A 16847-nucleotide genomic window follows, 5' to 3' on the forward strand; every position below is an offset into this window, starting at 1 on the left:
CTCTCTCCAAAGTGGGAGGGCGTGGCCCAGCGTGCCCTAGCAAAGCCTGGCTGCCTCTTGCAGTTCGTGTCGGGTCTGTTTCTCAAACGAACTCCGACCAATTTGGACCCTCGGCCTCTTAACTCCTTTAGCTCACCTCTGACCCCGCACCCCGTAACCTCGATCGACCTTTAGCAGGTGAATCTGAAGGAGGTTACGAGGGGTGTGAGGGCACCTCGCAACCCCGCTCACCTGGAGGAGGAGGCGAAGCGAGCGGACTGCAACCAGATTACGGCGTCAATGAAGGAGGTGGTTTGCCACCCTCGCCGTTTGGGAGGTGCTCCGCTCTGTCAGTACAATGAGGGTATTCCTCGTGGATGCTGGTGCCCCTACCCATAGCTGTGCCCTCCCCCTCCCTGTACCTCTGTCTCTGCCCCTACTGGGGAGATCTGAAAGCAAAAAAATGATTAGAATAAGGAAATATACAGCATGCACAGTGAGCTAACAATAGCGTCACCGAAGATTAATATAAAGCGCAGGAAAAAGAAATTTAAAAGAACTACATACGATTTTTGTGCGAGTCAAGAGGAGATTAACATCTTGAGCTGCTTTTGGCCAAAGAACCCCTGTACAATAAAAGATACGGGCAGCGGGAACCAATGTCCTAGAATTACTGATAATCATACTTTTGAGTTTTGTAAGGGTTATATCACTTTCCCCCTTCCCCCATCCTTTGCGCCAAGCATCAATTTTAGCTAAATCGCTGTTAGAAAAAAAAGAAGCTAGTCTATACTCGGAGACGGCATCCATTGCTAAGAGAGTAGCATCATATACATAAGCAAAACGCTTATTTTGAAGAAAAACCACTTTTCGTATATGTAACAAACAATAATGGCCCAAGAGCACTTCATAAAGGAACTCAAGAAAAATGACAGTGCTTTAATGACTATAGCACCCATAAACAACTACTCATTGCTGTCTGTTGAACATCCACTAAGGTTACTAAGAAACTGTACACCAGCTTCCATCTGTCAAAGTCTGAAAACAAGAAGCCTGACAACTGGCACAATTAAAAATAACACCAAAGGCGCGACCTATTTCACTTTAGATGATGTGAGATTTGCAGACATTAAGCGGTCATCCGCTGGTTGACGCTACCGCTACCATATTTACCTACTGACAAGACGTTGTCAGATCTCAAGCAAATACAGAAAAGAACCTCTTTTGGCCAACTTAGAACGAAACTACAGACAACTTTTGGTTGATGTAATCTGCAGTTTTCACCAAAAGCAGACAGAAAATATCAGCTGGGTCTAGATCTGGATCAGCGTGAAGGTAGAGTAAAGGCCCCCATACACTGAACGATTGTCGTTATCGACACACACACACACACACACACACCATTCAGACAGAATGAACGATCTCCTCACCGATTTCAGTCTGGACAAAGATTTTTTCTCGAGAAGACATGGCATCATCTCTAGAAGAGACGCGCGCGATAGCGTTATATTGGCAGACAAACCCATTCATTGAACGACCTGTGTATGACAGACTTAAGTCGCAAGCCAGCAACCTGGTCGTGACAGATTCCGGCTGAGATCGTTCAGACACGAAGCTCCGCCCACTTTTGCATTCAGACAAGCCCATACACAGCGTTTTTGCGAACGATACAGACAGTCTTTCAGACAATCGTTAAGGCCCCTTAAGAAATTGTGAATTCCACGGGACCAAACAGTTAAAAGTAGACGCTCCAGGAAAAGCAAAAATGGGACGTGTAGAGTTATTCATTGCTCTGCTCGGTGTCTAAAGTCTCAGCCGTGAACCGGTCATATCCGGATTCGGGTTCTGTCCCCGGGAAGGTGGGTCACAGTTTTTTAGGAAAGAAGCCCCCACCCCCCTTATCGCCTATTTAAACTTAATCCTTTCTCGAAGGCCATTCCTTGAACAAGCGAAAGCCAACCAGAATTTTGGTCTTCAATTTGCCTTTCCTACCGGAGAGAACACCTGTTGCATCCCGTGGTTTCACCTGCGGGGAAGTCATGCTTCTTTATGACTTTTTTTTATAGTGACAGAAATTGCATATCATTACCGAAATAACTACGTGTTATTTTTTGCTGGGATTAGAAACGGTTTCATTACGGCATGAGTTTTTTTTTTTCTCTCTCTCTCAAGCAGCTTTACTTTGCGGCTAATTATACTTATGATTGAAAATAGCAATTATGAGAATCAGATGTGCTTAAGGTAAAACGGTGGAGTATTCACATCTCACAGTCTTTCGGGGTTATAATATTGCGAAAAACGGTTTCTTCTGTTGTTTAGAAAACGATAGTGCCGATAGAATAGAATATAGAATTTAAGCCAGAGGCTAAGTGCTGGGAGCTTTGAGGTCATTCAGCGCTGAAAGGGAAATATAGACAGTAAGAATGTTTGAAAGATGTTACAGGAGGAAAACCTCAAAGCAGTTGCACTATGAAACAATCGTTAGAAAAGGTGGAAAGTCGGATAGGAGAATATGAACGGAGGTACAGATTGAAAGAGGTTGCAGCTAAGGTCCAAAATGACGCTGCAAAGACCCTTAAATAGTGTCTACAGTGCACCACTTGAGTTGCACTGTCGGTACTTCCCCGCTACGGGGGACGGTGCCGATGAATCGGGTCTTACTCATACTAACAAACATGTATACAGAAATTATGTATGAAAATTCGTAAAGTAACTAAGTCTACGGGCAGAACCAGCTCCGTTTCAGGGAATCCCTTCTCACCACCAACCCCTTCGGATAGGGGAGGGGAAATAGGATGAAACCCCATTATAAACCATCTTAGGGGTCCCCGCTATAACCTTGCCAAGTTTCATGCCCATCGGACCAGCCGTTTGGCCGTGATTGAATGACAGAAGGACAGACAGACATAACGCCCATTATGGTAAGATGTTGGGAGTGAAGTAGGAATGGTTGCATGTTCCTCCGTTCAGGAATAATTAATCACTGTTTTGGTAATCAAACGATAGAAGTTAGGAGCCTGCCTTTGTAGATGTGAGCATATGCCCATTACATTTAAGGAAATGGTGTTTTAAATGGATGGGTTGTGATAGAAGATTATTAAAAATACGGCTGGATAAAGTTGAGTGTGTGTAGTACGGCTAGCCGTAGGCCTAGATTCTAAAATGCTTGAGGATGCACGCTGAAATCTGTAAGTTGACATTGAGGTGGATTTGAGGACAGATCCGGTGATGTATGATGGATAGGTGTTAAAAGGATTAGGATGGATCATTTAATATGAGAGATGCTCAGATATGTGGGTGGAATTAAGAACCTCAATTATACCATTAAGAAATAGAATTTTAAATATGTAATCTGTACAATTCACCGTGTTAATATAATGTAAAATCATTATTGTAATGTGTTAATATTATGGCCATAATAAGAAAAATTGTACCCTTACCCAAATCAAATTGTGGATAAACCACACCTGACATTACTCTTACTCATACTTAACTTTCTAAACTATTCCTTACCATGGTTAGCTAGCTAACTGCCCTCACTCTTCTTTCACTCATTTAGCGCCTCAGTGGCGTGGTCGGTATGGTATTGGCACACCACCTCGGTGGTCGCAAGTTCAATTCTCGGGCATTCCATTGACGTGTGAGAGATGTGTATTTCTGGTGATGGAAGTTCACTCTCGACGTGGTTCGGAAGTCACGTCAAGCCGTTGGTCCCGTTGCTGAATAACCACTGGTTCCATGCAACGTAAAAACACCATACAAACAAACTTACCTCGGATGAAGTCTCGGATGCACACAAAAAAACTGGATAGATAAACGCTGAAATGTGTGAGATGTTGCCTAAAATGTGGGCGTGGAATAATGGACCGAGAACAGTGAAGGTAAACTAATCTTAACATTTGTATAGTGAGGTCCTTAGAATAAGGACAAGTTGAAGACAAAGCGTAAACGACCGTGAAAAAGACTTTGAAGGAGAAAAATGCACTTGGCAACTGAAAGGAAGAGGAGAGTTGCCAATGATTCCTTCTCCATTTATCTATTTATTTACACTGATACATTAGGTTGGATAGCAACTGAATTTCTCGAATTTTATTAGCTGTATATATATAATATAATTATATATAATAATATTATATATATATATATATATATATAATATATATATATATATATAGATATATATATATACAGCTAATAAAATTCGAGAAATTCAGTTGCTATATATATATATATATATATATATATATATATATATATATATATATATATATATACTATATATACATATGCATAACCTACAACTGTCCTTTCATATCAAATTCTCTCTACCCCGGAATTAATATATTTTCATATAAGTTAACCGAAGGGAATTTTTTCTTTTTTGTTTATAGTTGACAAGAAATTCGTCGGTTCATGGGCGCGAACAACGGAACCTAGAATTCAGGACGTACAGTGAAGCGCTTTAAACCACAAGGCTATCTCACATCTATTTTGTTTATGCATTCGTATTGAACACGAAGTTCTCGGCATTTCTCCTTCTCTCGGTAATCAACCGAATATAATTGCCAGTCGTGGAATTAGCACTCTGGTCTATTCAGATCAAAAGAGGCCGAAGCCTTGAGCTGGTCAATTTGAATCCTCAGTGCCTCAAGTGAAAAATGTTCGAGAGAGAGAGAGAGAGAGAGAGAGAGAGAGAGAGAGCCTTTTAAAGGGCGTGTTCACCAGAGCGAAACAAACCGTGCTGGGTTTTGGGAGCGTGTGGGCGGGGTTACGTCTCTTCTCCAATCCTCCAACAACCCCCCCCCCCCCGGCCGGCCCCCCCTTCTTCTGGAAACCCTGGACAGTGCGCCCGTCATGCGTATAATGGCTTCGGGTAGGAGGCAGCGGTGCCCGAAGGAGCAAGAGGTAAGGTACCAGACAGCAGAAGGTTTTTTTTTTTTTTTTTTTTTTTTTTGGCACGTGGGCATCGTCTGATTTTCATTTATGTATTTGTCTGCAGTATTTTCGGCCAAGACACATGGAAGAGGGTTGATGGGGAACCGCGGTCTGTTTCTCGAAGGAAAATCTTCTAATTCATCATTATCTCCGACTTGGAGGTAAAGCCATGTTGAGAGATTTGCAAGAATTGTAGAGAATATTGATTCATTCGTTTTGCCACGTTTGTTGTTCTTAAGCGTCGTTCACACACGCACGCACACATTATATATATATATATATATATATCTATATATATAGATATATTATATAATATATATACTATATATAGTATATGTGTGTTCCGGCGTTGGTAAATGTTTCCTTTCGTTTTAGCTTATTATTTTTACATATTTTTACTTTTTTGTGCAAAAGTTAATGATATTTCCCTTTCCGCTTGCTGCACAAATATGGCATTCATGTACACGACTGTTAATCGTGCCCCCCTCTCCCCCCCCCCCCTCCCCCGACTTTTTTTTTTCTTTTTAAGACATGAAGTTGAGTGTGCGTGCGGCGTTAACAAAGCCTCCAGCTGCGTCGAAAGAACTTATGGATTTATTCTTTTCCGATTTAAAGAACGAGGAACTAGAACTCGTACAAATGGAAATGGTTCTGATAAAGTCTCTCTCTCTCTTTCTTCGTCTTCTTCTTCTTCTTCTTCTTCTTCTTCTATTGAACATCATATTCTTTGGAGGCTTGAATTTCAAGTCAGTGGCCACTTTTGTGGGCTTGTTCCTTATGAAAAGGGTTCATCTTCTGATTAATAATAATAATAATAATAATAATAATAATAATAATAATAAACGATACACGAGTCTCTAGAACAAGATTGTCTCCAAAATGGGTCATAGCTGATGACGATACCCAGATCATCGGTATCTCATTTGGCATCGGAGAACAGTTTTGACGTTGAACTGAATGAGAGATTTATATCATTATGCTTTTTATATTATTATTGATTCGATGTTCAACTGGAGGAGGAGAGTCATGATCTGCTTAAAAACCTCTCTCTCTCTCTCTCTCTCTCGTGTCCCAAAGAGATGCCGAGTCCCAAGCCAAGTGTCCCGGAACCGTGAATTAGGAGGTGATGTATCTGCCGTAGAGATTACATGGGAGATAAAACTATTCGTCTTATCTGGTGCTCGTTATCGTCTCGTCCGTCCAGACGTGGCGGCGGAAGGAGGAGAGAAAGGGAAGTGAAAGGGAGAGAGAGAGAGATGAGAAAGCTGCTAAAAAAGAAGAAATATATGAGCGCGAATGCTCAGAAGTGAAGGGAAAAGACCAGGCAGTGTTGTCGGGCATGGAGAAGAAATTGGACGCGAATGCGAGGACGGGAGGAGGGCAGAAATATCAAGACTGAGGAGATGGAAGCGCAAAAGGGAAGTTCCGCACCAGCATGAATAATGCAGAAGAAGAAGAAGAAGAAGAAGAAGACGGGTGTGAAGTGCGAAATAGTCAAAATATTGAGGATACATAATGAACGACATTAGAATTGCAAATGGTGCTGGGAGGAAGAAGAAACGCTTGGCGAGCGAATTCGCCCTAGAGATTCTCCTCCTCGCTCGTGAGAGGGGGGGGGGGACCTTCAGGAGACTAAAGGGAAATGGAGTGCATGATAATGGCGCCCCGTAAGTAGGAAGAGGGTTGAGAGAAATGACGGGAATTTTTGATCACATCACCGTGATTTATATATGGACATTCAGCTACAAACATCGTTCAATATCCAGTTCGCGCTACTTCGAAGGGGAATTATAAGTGATAAATGGTTTGGCACTTAGTTTGTAACTCGAACACTAGTCAGTACGAGAGAGAGAGAGAGAGGACAGTAATGCAATTTTAGATAAACTCCCGTCCCTGATGTATGGACCATGCCTATTTTGATCGTATGCATGCTCGCATTCACAGAGTGTTTGCTTGGAATCAAGGTATATAGAATAAGGGAGTCCTTTATTCTATATACCTTGCTCGGAGTTGGACATGTTACCTTCATATTCGTCTTACAGCAGTATTGTCATGGGTATAATTACTTATTTAAAGCCGCGGTATTTATCTCTATTGCCACTTCATGCTATTTTATGGAGGAGAAGCTAAGAAGGTTAAAAACATATATTTTTTTCCAGTGTAACTTGAAGCAGCTGAAAAATCACAAAAATTGGAGTAAAATCATTTAATAAATCCACATACAGTTTAGGAGCGTCAAGCTCGCTCTTCAGTGTGGAGTCACTTAAAACTTTTGGGATTTATTGTCTCCACGCCAGAGGAGGAGCTTGACGCTTCTAAAATGCTTGTGGATATATTAAATGAATTTTTTCTCCAGTTTGCGAGGATTCTTTAACGTTAGTAACAAAAATTATTTTGGTTTCAGGCTATGAGAAACTCTACGGAAAGAGTGCTTTGAATTTCATGACATGCCTGATTCTCTCTCTCTCTCTCTCTCTCTCTCTCTCCTCTCTCTCTCTCTCTCTCTCGCAAAGGATCTGAGAGATTTTGTGATGAAAACAGCAGTGTACTTTGCAATTTTTCGGAGAGTTGAATTATGACCGTCCCATTTCCAAAGATTGTCGAAAGTCTCTTATATCAGTCTTAGTCATTCACCCACCTGGCACTGGTAACACACTGGTATTTGAGAAGCTGTTTTATCAAAGTCCTTTTTTCCATGTCCCTGCTCCCTTCCACTTTCGCAATGAGATCGTACTCTTTGCCAATAGCCTTTTCTTATCTTTGTATATACCAGGTCCAGATGAGTGAATGAAGCTCTGACCTTTAGTATGTATGTAACTACTTGAAACGTTGAGTTGTATTCCACACAGGCAAATGAAAATGGTTTATCTCAGAAAATGCCCAACAGTTTCGTCCTCCGTGGACATCTTCTTGGAACGTTTATTAAGGAAAAAGAGAAAGTTTACAGTGTATGTAGCTGAATAGTTTGTAGCTCAAACTGTTAGTGTTTGGTAACTGCATGTTTAACATTTTAGGCCTTTCTTGGCTGCCTACACTAAACTTTCTTTCTTTGCTTAATAAACGCTCTAAGAAGAGGGCCATTGGCGGACGAAGCGCCTCAGTGGCGTGATCGGTATGGTCTTGGCCGGCCACCTCAGTGGTCACGAGTTCGATTCTCGGGCATTCCATTGAGGTGTGAGAGATGTGTATTTCTGGTGATATAAGTTCACTTTCGACGTGGTTCGGAAGTCACGTAAAGCCGTTGGTCCCGTTACTGAATAACCACTGGTTCCATGCAACGTAAAAACACCATACAAACAAACATTGGCGGACGAAACTGTTGGGCATTTTCTGAGATACACCATTTTCATTTTCCTATGTGGAATACAACTGACTTACCATATCTTCGTGCCTAAGAAGATTACCAGTACTTTAAAACGTTTAGTCTTTCGAAGAAAAAAAAAACCCTCCCGGAGCATCCCCAAATTCTTGTAGCCTGTCTATCCTATGCGCACCACGCGTCCTTGAAACAAAACTGCCATGATTTGGTCACAATCGTGGAACCTTGAGTGTTTTACTAGGACATAACACCTGCTACAACTGACTTAATGATATATAACCTCTCCTTGGTCAGTTTATTATAAGAAAAGCCTACCTGAACTCTACAACTGACTTCATATAACGTATTCTTTGTCAGTTTATTATAAGGAAAGTCTACCTGAACTCTACAACTGACGAAACGTAACCTCTCCTTCGCAGGCTCCGGAGCTGTGGGTCTAGCCCACTTCGACAAATGCAGCCACGACGAGTGCCTCAGCGGCGTCCACATCTGCTCCCACGACGACGGCGTCATGCACTTGATCACCCGCATCAACGAGCTCTCCATGGGGTACACCGAAGGGCGCCTTGAGCTCTGCGTCGTTGGAGGCTTCCAGGACGCCCGCGCCATCTGCGAGAAAGTCACGCTTTCCTTACTGAGTGAGTATGAGTCTTTATTCCAGCGCCTGGAAGCTGCACTCACTCGTCAGTCGAATGAGCGACAGAAATTGCGACACAGATCTCTAAGTCAAGAGTTTTGGGGCTAATTAAGGTAGACCAATAAGCTTCTACGTGTCCTGTTGGACTTATGTGGATATATATTTAGATGTGTTCTTAATTATATTGGAAAGCAGAAGTAGCGTGCATCACACGCACTTCATAACACTGCTGATTGAGCTGTTAAAAGTGTGTCTTAATGATCTGATCTTGCTCCTTGTTACTGTTAATCTGCTGGTTTGGAGTAGGTAGTGATTAGGGCGTGTCATGACTTCATTAACTTAATTCCACTTTTGTTAATTCCACTTTTGTTCGAGCTCGTGGCCGTAATGTTGGACTTGATTTGTTTTCTCCCTTTCAGACGCAATGCACAAGAGCCCACCGCAGATTCACCTGGTCCTGCTATGCACAGGAGAGATGAACACCACTCTTCGTGGCAACATATCGTGGCCCCTCGTCAAAGGCATCGGTGGGTGGTTGGACTCGTTATCTTGCGTCTTCATTTTATGTTTGATCTGTGTGTGTGTGTGTGTGTGTGTGTGTGTGTGTGTGTGTGTGTGTGATAGTAATTTTCAGCTGTAGTTGTTTTAGAATGTCATAACACTCTTAAATATAAAATGATAATAAAAATAGTTACAAGTATATTCGAGACAAAGATTTGTTCCTTTTCCTGAAACTGAAAATGAATATTTGCAAAATTTTATAATTTGGGCCCATGTAGAGAGAGAGAGAGAGAGAGAGAGAGAGAGAGAGAGAGAGAGAGAGAGAGAGAGAGATCCTAATGTGCGAGTGGCATGAAGAGTGAATCCCATTTGTTGCTTGCTTGCAGGCGTCAGCACCCAGACGGGCAAGATCTTCCCAGCCACATTCACAGACAAAGGTCCATACCTCGTCCTTCGGTCCACCAGGGTCTTCACAGGCGCTCAGCAGGTATATCTCACTCTCATCCAAGTATATTTCGTAGGCCAGTGTGATTTGCTGCCTAAAGCTGATCAATTTTGGGATCTTATTTTCCTTATATATTCTTTGCAGCATCCCTTCGGCCCTTAGCTGCAACCTGTTTCATTCCATTTACTGTACCTCCGTTCATATTCGCTTTCTTCCATCTTACTTTCCACTCTCTCCTAACAATTGTTTCATAGAGCAACTGTGAGGTTTTCATCCTGTTACACCTTTCAAACCTGTCGATTTTCGTTGCAGCGCTGAATAACCTCATAGATCCCTGCGCTGGGCCTTTGGCCTAAATCCTTTATTCCTATCCTATCCTTATTTTCCTTATATTCATCATTACAGGACAGACAACTGGTTCTGATTCGGTTAAATATGGCATTTACAGATTACAGCAATTTCAGTTATCCCTCTAAAGAAACAATGTGATCATATTATTATAATTATTATTTTTACTGGTTTGGGAAGCATAGATACGACTCGTGCTCTCCTTTCATTCTCCTCACATATGCAATGATTTTTCCATAAATACTAGAGCAGCTGTCAACAAGCAGTTCACTGTGTATTGGTTTTTGTAGCTTTAGTGTAGCGCCTCAGTGGCGTGGTCGGTATGGTCTTGGCCTGCCACCTCGGTGACCGCGAGTTCGCTTGTCGGGCATTCCATTGAGGTGTGAGAGATGTGTATTTCTGGTGATAGAAGAAGATCACTCTCGACGTGGTTCGTAAGTCACGTAAAGCCGTTGGTCCCGTTGCTGAATAACCACTGGTTCCATGCAACGTAAAAACACCATACAAACAAACAATTGTTGCTTCAGTAATATGTTTCAAAACCCAGAGTGGAATCGACTTGACTTTCTTAGAAGAAGTGTCAGTTATGTGAATGTATTTCACGAGAGTGTTTCTCTTCGCCTGAACATCAGATAGGAGATTAATGTCAGTGCATGACCCAAATGAAATCTGCGCCCACTCTTTCGGTATTTTGAATTTCGGACTTATTTTTCAGATGGTTGATATTTACGACTGCGCCCTGGGTCTCCTGAGGATCGGCCCTTTCAATTACGAACCTCACGCTGGAGTAGAACTGCTCCTTCAGCAGACAGATGAGGTCATCCTTCAGTGTCTCTCCACAACTCCAGAGGTCGAGGATCCCACATGGGTGAAGATGGTAATTGCTGAGGTTTATTCATTCTGATTACATGTGTCATTGTAAAGGAGGAGGTTTTGTGCTTCGCGATCTTACCGGTTTTCTGCTTTGCAATTCAGTAGTCATTAATACCCCAATTGTCCTTTTTTGACCTTCAGGTGCGAGAAGTCCTGAAGCACATCAAAGAGCACCCATTCCCTGCCGTCACCATCTTCCCCGACAACCGACCCCACTACTTCAGGAGAGACAATCTGGGCACTTGGTCCCCGGCCGAACTGCCCAACAACAACGACTCCACCCCCGACGCCAACGTGCAGGCAGCTGCCCAGGCTGCCGTAGGAGCTGCCGTGGCTGCCACAGGGGCATGGACACAGGCTGGGGGCGTCACCACAACATCAGCCCCGCCGACACCCGCTCCTTTGTCATCTGCCCCCTGGGGGACCTCAGTGCCACCAAGGTCAGTTCAGTGTCAGTCAGCTTCTTAGTCCTGTGAGGAGCATTGCGCTCATATGAAGCGTCTACTGATTCCTCGTTGGACGAGTGGCTTTCGCGTTCGGCTACCAATCTGGTGGTCCGAAGTTCGATTCTCGGCTCGGCCAACGTGAAATCAGAGGAATTTATTTCTGGTGATAGAAATTAATTTCTCGATATAATGAGGTTTGGATTCCACAATAAGCTGTAGGTCCCGTTGCTAGGTGATTAGTTGGTTCCTAGCTACGTAAAAATATCTAATGCAGTGGTTCCCAAACTTTTTTCTGTCATTTCCTCCGGCACCCAGTTCAGCCATCCAGATTTCCCCCTTCATGTGTGTGAGTGAAAGAGTAGTTAAAACACACTGTGACTATTTACTGATTTATTTTTCAAATGTACAAGTATACTGATAAACATATAGTTACAGAGTAAAGTGGATAGAGAGCGGTTAGTAACAACTAACCGCATAGCCATAGGGAGCAGTTAGTAACAAATAAAAGGACTTTTGTTCGCTCTTCTACTTTAGAATTAAATTAGTGAGAAGGGTGATTTTTTAGTTAGTAGGTAGTGTAATTATTTCCCCCCTGGTAGCTTCAAATTTCCCCTAGTTTGGGAACCACTGATCTAATCCTTCGGGCCAGCCCTAAGGAGAGCTGTCAATCAGCCCAGTGTTCTGGTAAAACTAAGATATAATTATTATGAAAGGGCTACTGTTTATTTCGTGTAGATAGTTTCAGTATGGAATGGTGGATTCTTGCGCTCTATGAAGTGCTGTGGGTTTTTTCGTAGGTCAATATGTCGTTTGTAAGATATTTATAATGTTATCAGTGACGCATTCTTCATTGCTATCTTAGCTTTGGAATGCCGCAGGATTCCTCGTTTCTTGAAGACTGTGTGAAAGACCTCTGGGAGTTTTTGTCATTATTACGAATTTGCTTATAATAAAATATCGAGGATAGTCTTGTAAGATATATCATAACTTTTATTGACTCTCCCAAAACTTGAGTCATTTCCATGTCTTTAACCTACAAAGTAGACTCAAAAGACATCTTTTGTATATTGTATTCTGTACTCCTTATTCCTGCAACACTATTGACTACGTGATCAACTTAAATTGTAATTGTTTATCTTTATTTTCATAATTTCGTTCATACTTATGATATTCAGTTACTTGACTGTTTCGCATTTTGCAAGTTTAAGATTAATTTTTAATAGTTCATGAAATTATCTATTCATCCATTTGTTATACACAAGCTGTACGGAGGACACCTGTTATATCTATATATATAATAATTACGCATCACAGGTAAGATATTACAGTATTACAACCCAGCATTCAGTCTTTCACAATCTACCAGACATCTTCTTTGCCTGGTGTTCTGAGTGATGATATGCCTCTAGATCAGTGGTTCTCAACCTTTATATGACCACGCCCCCTCTAAGAGTTGGTCCTTCCTTCCACGCCCCCCTTGCATATGCGAGTAAAATTCCCCCCAGACTTAAAAAAAAGAAAGAAAGAACGACTGCTTTAGATTATATGCATGCATAAACGTACACGCGCATATATAGGTAATTAGTTATAAAAGACAAGTGTGTGTGTATACAATAAACTGTTCCTACTCCCACTTGCAGATTCTGCCAACGTGGAATCAGTGGAATTTGTTTCTGGTGATTAGAAAATAATTTCTCGATATAATGTGGTTCGGATCCCACAATAAGCTGTAGGTCCCGTTGCTAGGTGACCAATTGGTTCTTAGCCACGTAAAAAGATCTAATCCTTCGGGCCAGCCCCATGAGAGCTGTTAATCAGCTCAGTGGTCTGGTTAAACTAAGACATACTTAACTTCTTCTTTCCACTTGCAGATATGGCTCCCTGCACCTGGACTGCCGCCTGAAGACCCATTTAGCCGTGCCTCCAGTTGTCAATCCTGGCCAGCACTATGATGACCCCCTACTGAATCCCGTGAAGGAGCGTTTCATGCCAGCATGGCAGACCTCGCAGTTGTGACCATCCACTCTTTCCCTATGCGATTCCTTCTCTCTGCTGGAGGGAATGGACACAGGCTGAATACCTGGCTGGCGACGTGGCTCTGCGGCGGAGACACTGTCGCCAATCTCTGCACCAGCCGCCAGAATTCATCGTGCCAAACTGCAGACCACCACCCACGACTAAACAACACCTGCTGAAGTACATCTCACTCTGGTTTCTGTATTTTTTGTTGTTGTTTTTAAAAATGTAATGCCTTGCAATATTGTTTGTTGGGCTTAGTTAGCCATTGCAGTATTTGGTGTTTGCCTTTTCCATTTTTGATTCGAAGTTATTGGTATATTTGCGTCCGCAACTTCTAAAATGTGACCTTTCAGTGATTTGAATTTCAAAAGCTGGTCCTGCCAAGAAGACTAGTGTGAAGATGAATGCAGGTGTGACAAAGTGAATGGTGGGCGTGTTGGGGGCAGCAGGTGAAGGTTTTGCTGCAGTGGTTACTGGGTCTCATGACCTTAGACTGCCACTTGTCTCTCTCCTCTTCCTGGTGCAATATTTGTCTCGTGGGTCAATTTGCAACAAATTTTGTATTCGTCTGCAGGTGTTAGTTCTGATGTGAAATAAGAATATTGTATCTATTACATCCTTGAAAAATCATTTTCTTTTAAAGATTGTTCATATACCATGATTGATAGGATGCTACGTGCTGTTGTCTCAGAGGCCTGTTGACTTTGGAAATAGAACTAACCACAGATAATGTCCTTCTTCTGGCCCTAACTGTGTAGAAATGTTTTCCCTTGTAAAGATAGGTCAAGTTAGTGAAGCCTTTGTAGTTGTGGGGTATCCAAGTTTCTCTTTACATGCATGTATAATGCAGATTTTTTTCGTATTCTTCGTGCTGTTTCAGACATTTATATTGTAATGCTGACCTAAGTGGTGGCATCTGACTTGGTTCTGACACTTGTGATAGGGCAGAATTCTCTTAGTTTTATTTACTTTTCGATTCATGTGTCTGTTGTGGGAGTCTTGCGAGCTGAATGAACAAGTGTGTAGTTGTTACGTTTCTCTTGTTTATAGATTTTCCAAGCATAATGTGTATGAACTTTGTAGCAAACAGTATTTTGGTCTTCATAAATGTAGATTTTGATAGGATTTTAGGTCGTCTATGTGGATATTTTTTGTGTACTGAAGTTACTTCCATGTGCAAGTTGTTAGGGCTCTAACTGACTGGTAAATGAGTGGATTTTTTCATTTCCATTGATGTAATGTATTGTATAGGCTATGTCCCACTAAACTACTGTTTCCGTAAACTCCGATGGTATTAATCACACGTGTTGAAATGCAATGATTGCCTACAGGTGGCATGAAGAAATAGACACTCCTTAAAGTTGCTGGATGTGGTGTTCATGCAATGGTTAATGATCTTTTATGTTACAGCTATGAATTCTTTAGTTTCTTCTGTATAGTGAAGCTATGTAAGGATTTATTACTACTACATAGGATTTTCATACTCGAGTATATTTGTATTAAACGGATTATGTTGTATAGTCTGAAGCGAAGATCGATGCATCATTATTTGTAGGATTTTGGATGTTGTGAATGAAAAGCAGAGTAAAAATTCGACGTCTGTACAATCAGAAAAATTGTATGAAATGAAAATACATCGTAAAACCTGCCGATTTTCTTAGAAATTGCATTTTCTACATCGTAATTGTGGAGACGTTTTTTTTTCCTTCACCACGGAATAAAAAGTGAGGTCACGAGAGAGTTAGGAAATGTCCATCGGGAACAAACATGGTCGTTCATTCTCTGGAGGCCTCCTGTTGATTTGGAAAGAGATGTATATGTTTCTTTCCCGTTCTTTTTTTTGTTATGTATAGTATATTTTATGAAGTCATATTTTTCGATTCTCACGTTTATTGGTATACAGTGCTGCTGCATTTAATTTTTTCCTTTTGGTTTTCATTTATTTATTTTTTATTTAGGAGATGACACAAGCGAGTGAGTAGAGTACTTAGTGGTTCATAGGGAATTTTTCTTAATGTTTGTCTCATCTTCAGGGTTTTGACTCCTAGATAATTTTATGATTGATTTCGTTGCAAATAGAATAGTTTTCCTGTCCTCCTCGTCTCCTGGCGTTGCACATTCCGGAAACCCCAGTGGTATAGGAGACCTTCCTCCGAAATAATCAGTAATTGTCTGTCATTATCTTGTACATTTTTTTAACCTGTAATGCTTTTTTGTCTCTTGTGTATTTAGGGAAATGTCTTTTCAAGATCATGCATTCACAAATGTTCTATTTTTTCACAATCATTCATTATTGTCAAATATATTTCCATTTACATTTTGACTTGTTTTATTGCCCTTCTTTTTTTCACAGTTCTTGGACAGATTTTGACTTGTTTTATTACCCTTCACTTTTTTTACAGTTCAAAAAAAGATAATCTTACATTTTCTTTATACTAGTTAACAAAATGTGGTTTTATAAGCGGTTATTAGATCATAGAAGCTGCGGTGGTGTCTGCAGTTTTATGAGTCACTAACGTACATACGTCTTCAGTGCTTGCTAAAATAAAGGATACATCATAGCTTTTGTAACATGGAGAGTTAAAAGAAATTCTTCATGATTTTGTTTTCTTGCTGAAGATGTACATGTATATGAATGGGAAACAATGTATACTAATGTATTAATTTGGCAGCCTCATATCAGGGTCTTCAAGAATCTCATCCAAAAGTGTGGTGTGGCTGTTTCCCGATGTAGTCTACAGGTCCTTGTAAGTTATCGAATGTGTTACTCTGTAGACATCACAACTCGGAACATTCCTCCCCACTCCCCAATATTAGGGTAGTGCCGTCAGTGCACCTCATGCAGTGCACTGTAGGCATTACTTAAGGTTCTTTGCAGCGTTCCTTCGGCTCTCGGCTACAACCCCTTTCATTCTTTTTACTGTACCTCCGTTCATATTCTCTTTCTTCCATCGCACATTCCACCCTCTCCTAACAATTGATTCATAGTGCAACTGCGAGGTTTTCCTCCTGTTATACCGTTCAATCCTTTTCAATCACAATTTCTATTTCGTCGCTGAATGATCTCAGGTCATTTTTTAAAGCATTGCCCATGAAACGGTCCTCAAGGCATACATAATAAAAGCCTCAGAAACCACAACAGTTTTGGTAGTTCTTCATTCAAATACGTAAGAGTGAAATTGTTTGAAATCGGCCGAGGTTTCATCTTTACTTATTTTTGTATCCTTTTTATTCTCTTAAATCTATATTTTCGGTTTTCTTATCAATTTTGTAATTTTTAAAACAGGACCGTAAGTGTGATGAATGGTTAATGTAATGAATTTGAGTATCTCTTAAGCAGTAGTG

At 41.3% G+C, this 16847-nt stretch overlaps 1 protein-coding gene across 2 annotated transcripts in view; it reads left to right on the forward strand.

The window, feature by feature from the left end:
- LOC135210289 (protein N-terminal asparagine amidohydrolase-like) overlaps positions 1 to 15822 on the forward strand; it is a 213913-nt gene extending 198091 nt beyond the window's left edge. For both annotated transcript variants that reach the window (XM_064243170.1, XM_064243171.1), the window contains exons 3-8: positions 8653 to 8871; positions 9290 to 9397; positions 9758 to 9858; positions 10880 to 11041; positions 11179 to 11477; positions 13355 to 15822. In XM_064243170.1, the coding sequence (XP_064099240.1) occupies positions 8653 to 8871; positions 9290 to 9397; positions 9758 to 9858; positions 10880 to 11041; positions 11179 to 11477; positions 13355 to 13499 (1034 nt within the window). In that variant the 3' untranslated portion in view covers positions 13500 to 15822. The remainder of the gene's footprint in view (positions 1 to 8652; positions 8872 to 9289; positions 9398 to 9757; positions 9859 to 10879; positions 11042 to 11178; positions 11478 to 13354) is intronic.
- Positions 15823 to 16847: the final 1025 nt, after the last annotated feature.

The sequence above is a fragment of the Macrobrachium nipponense genome, chromosome 39 (genome assembly GCF_015104395.2).
Source record: "Macrobrachium nipponense isolate FS-2020 chromosome 39, ASM1510439v2, whole genome shotgun sequence".
Lineage (NCBI taxonomy): Eukaryota > Metazoa > Arthropoda > Malacostraca > Decapoda > Palaemonidae > Macrobrachium > Macrobrachium nipponense.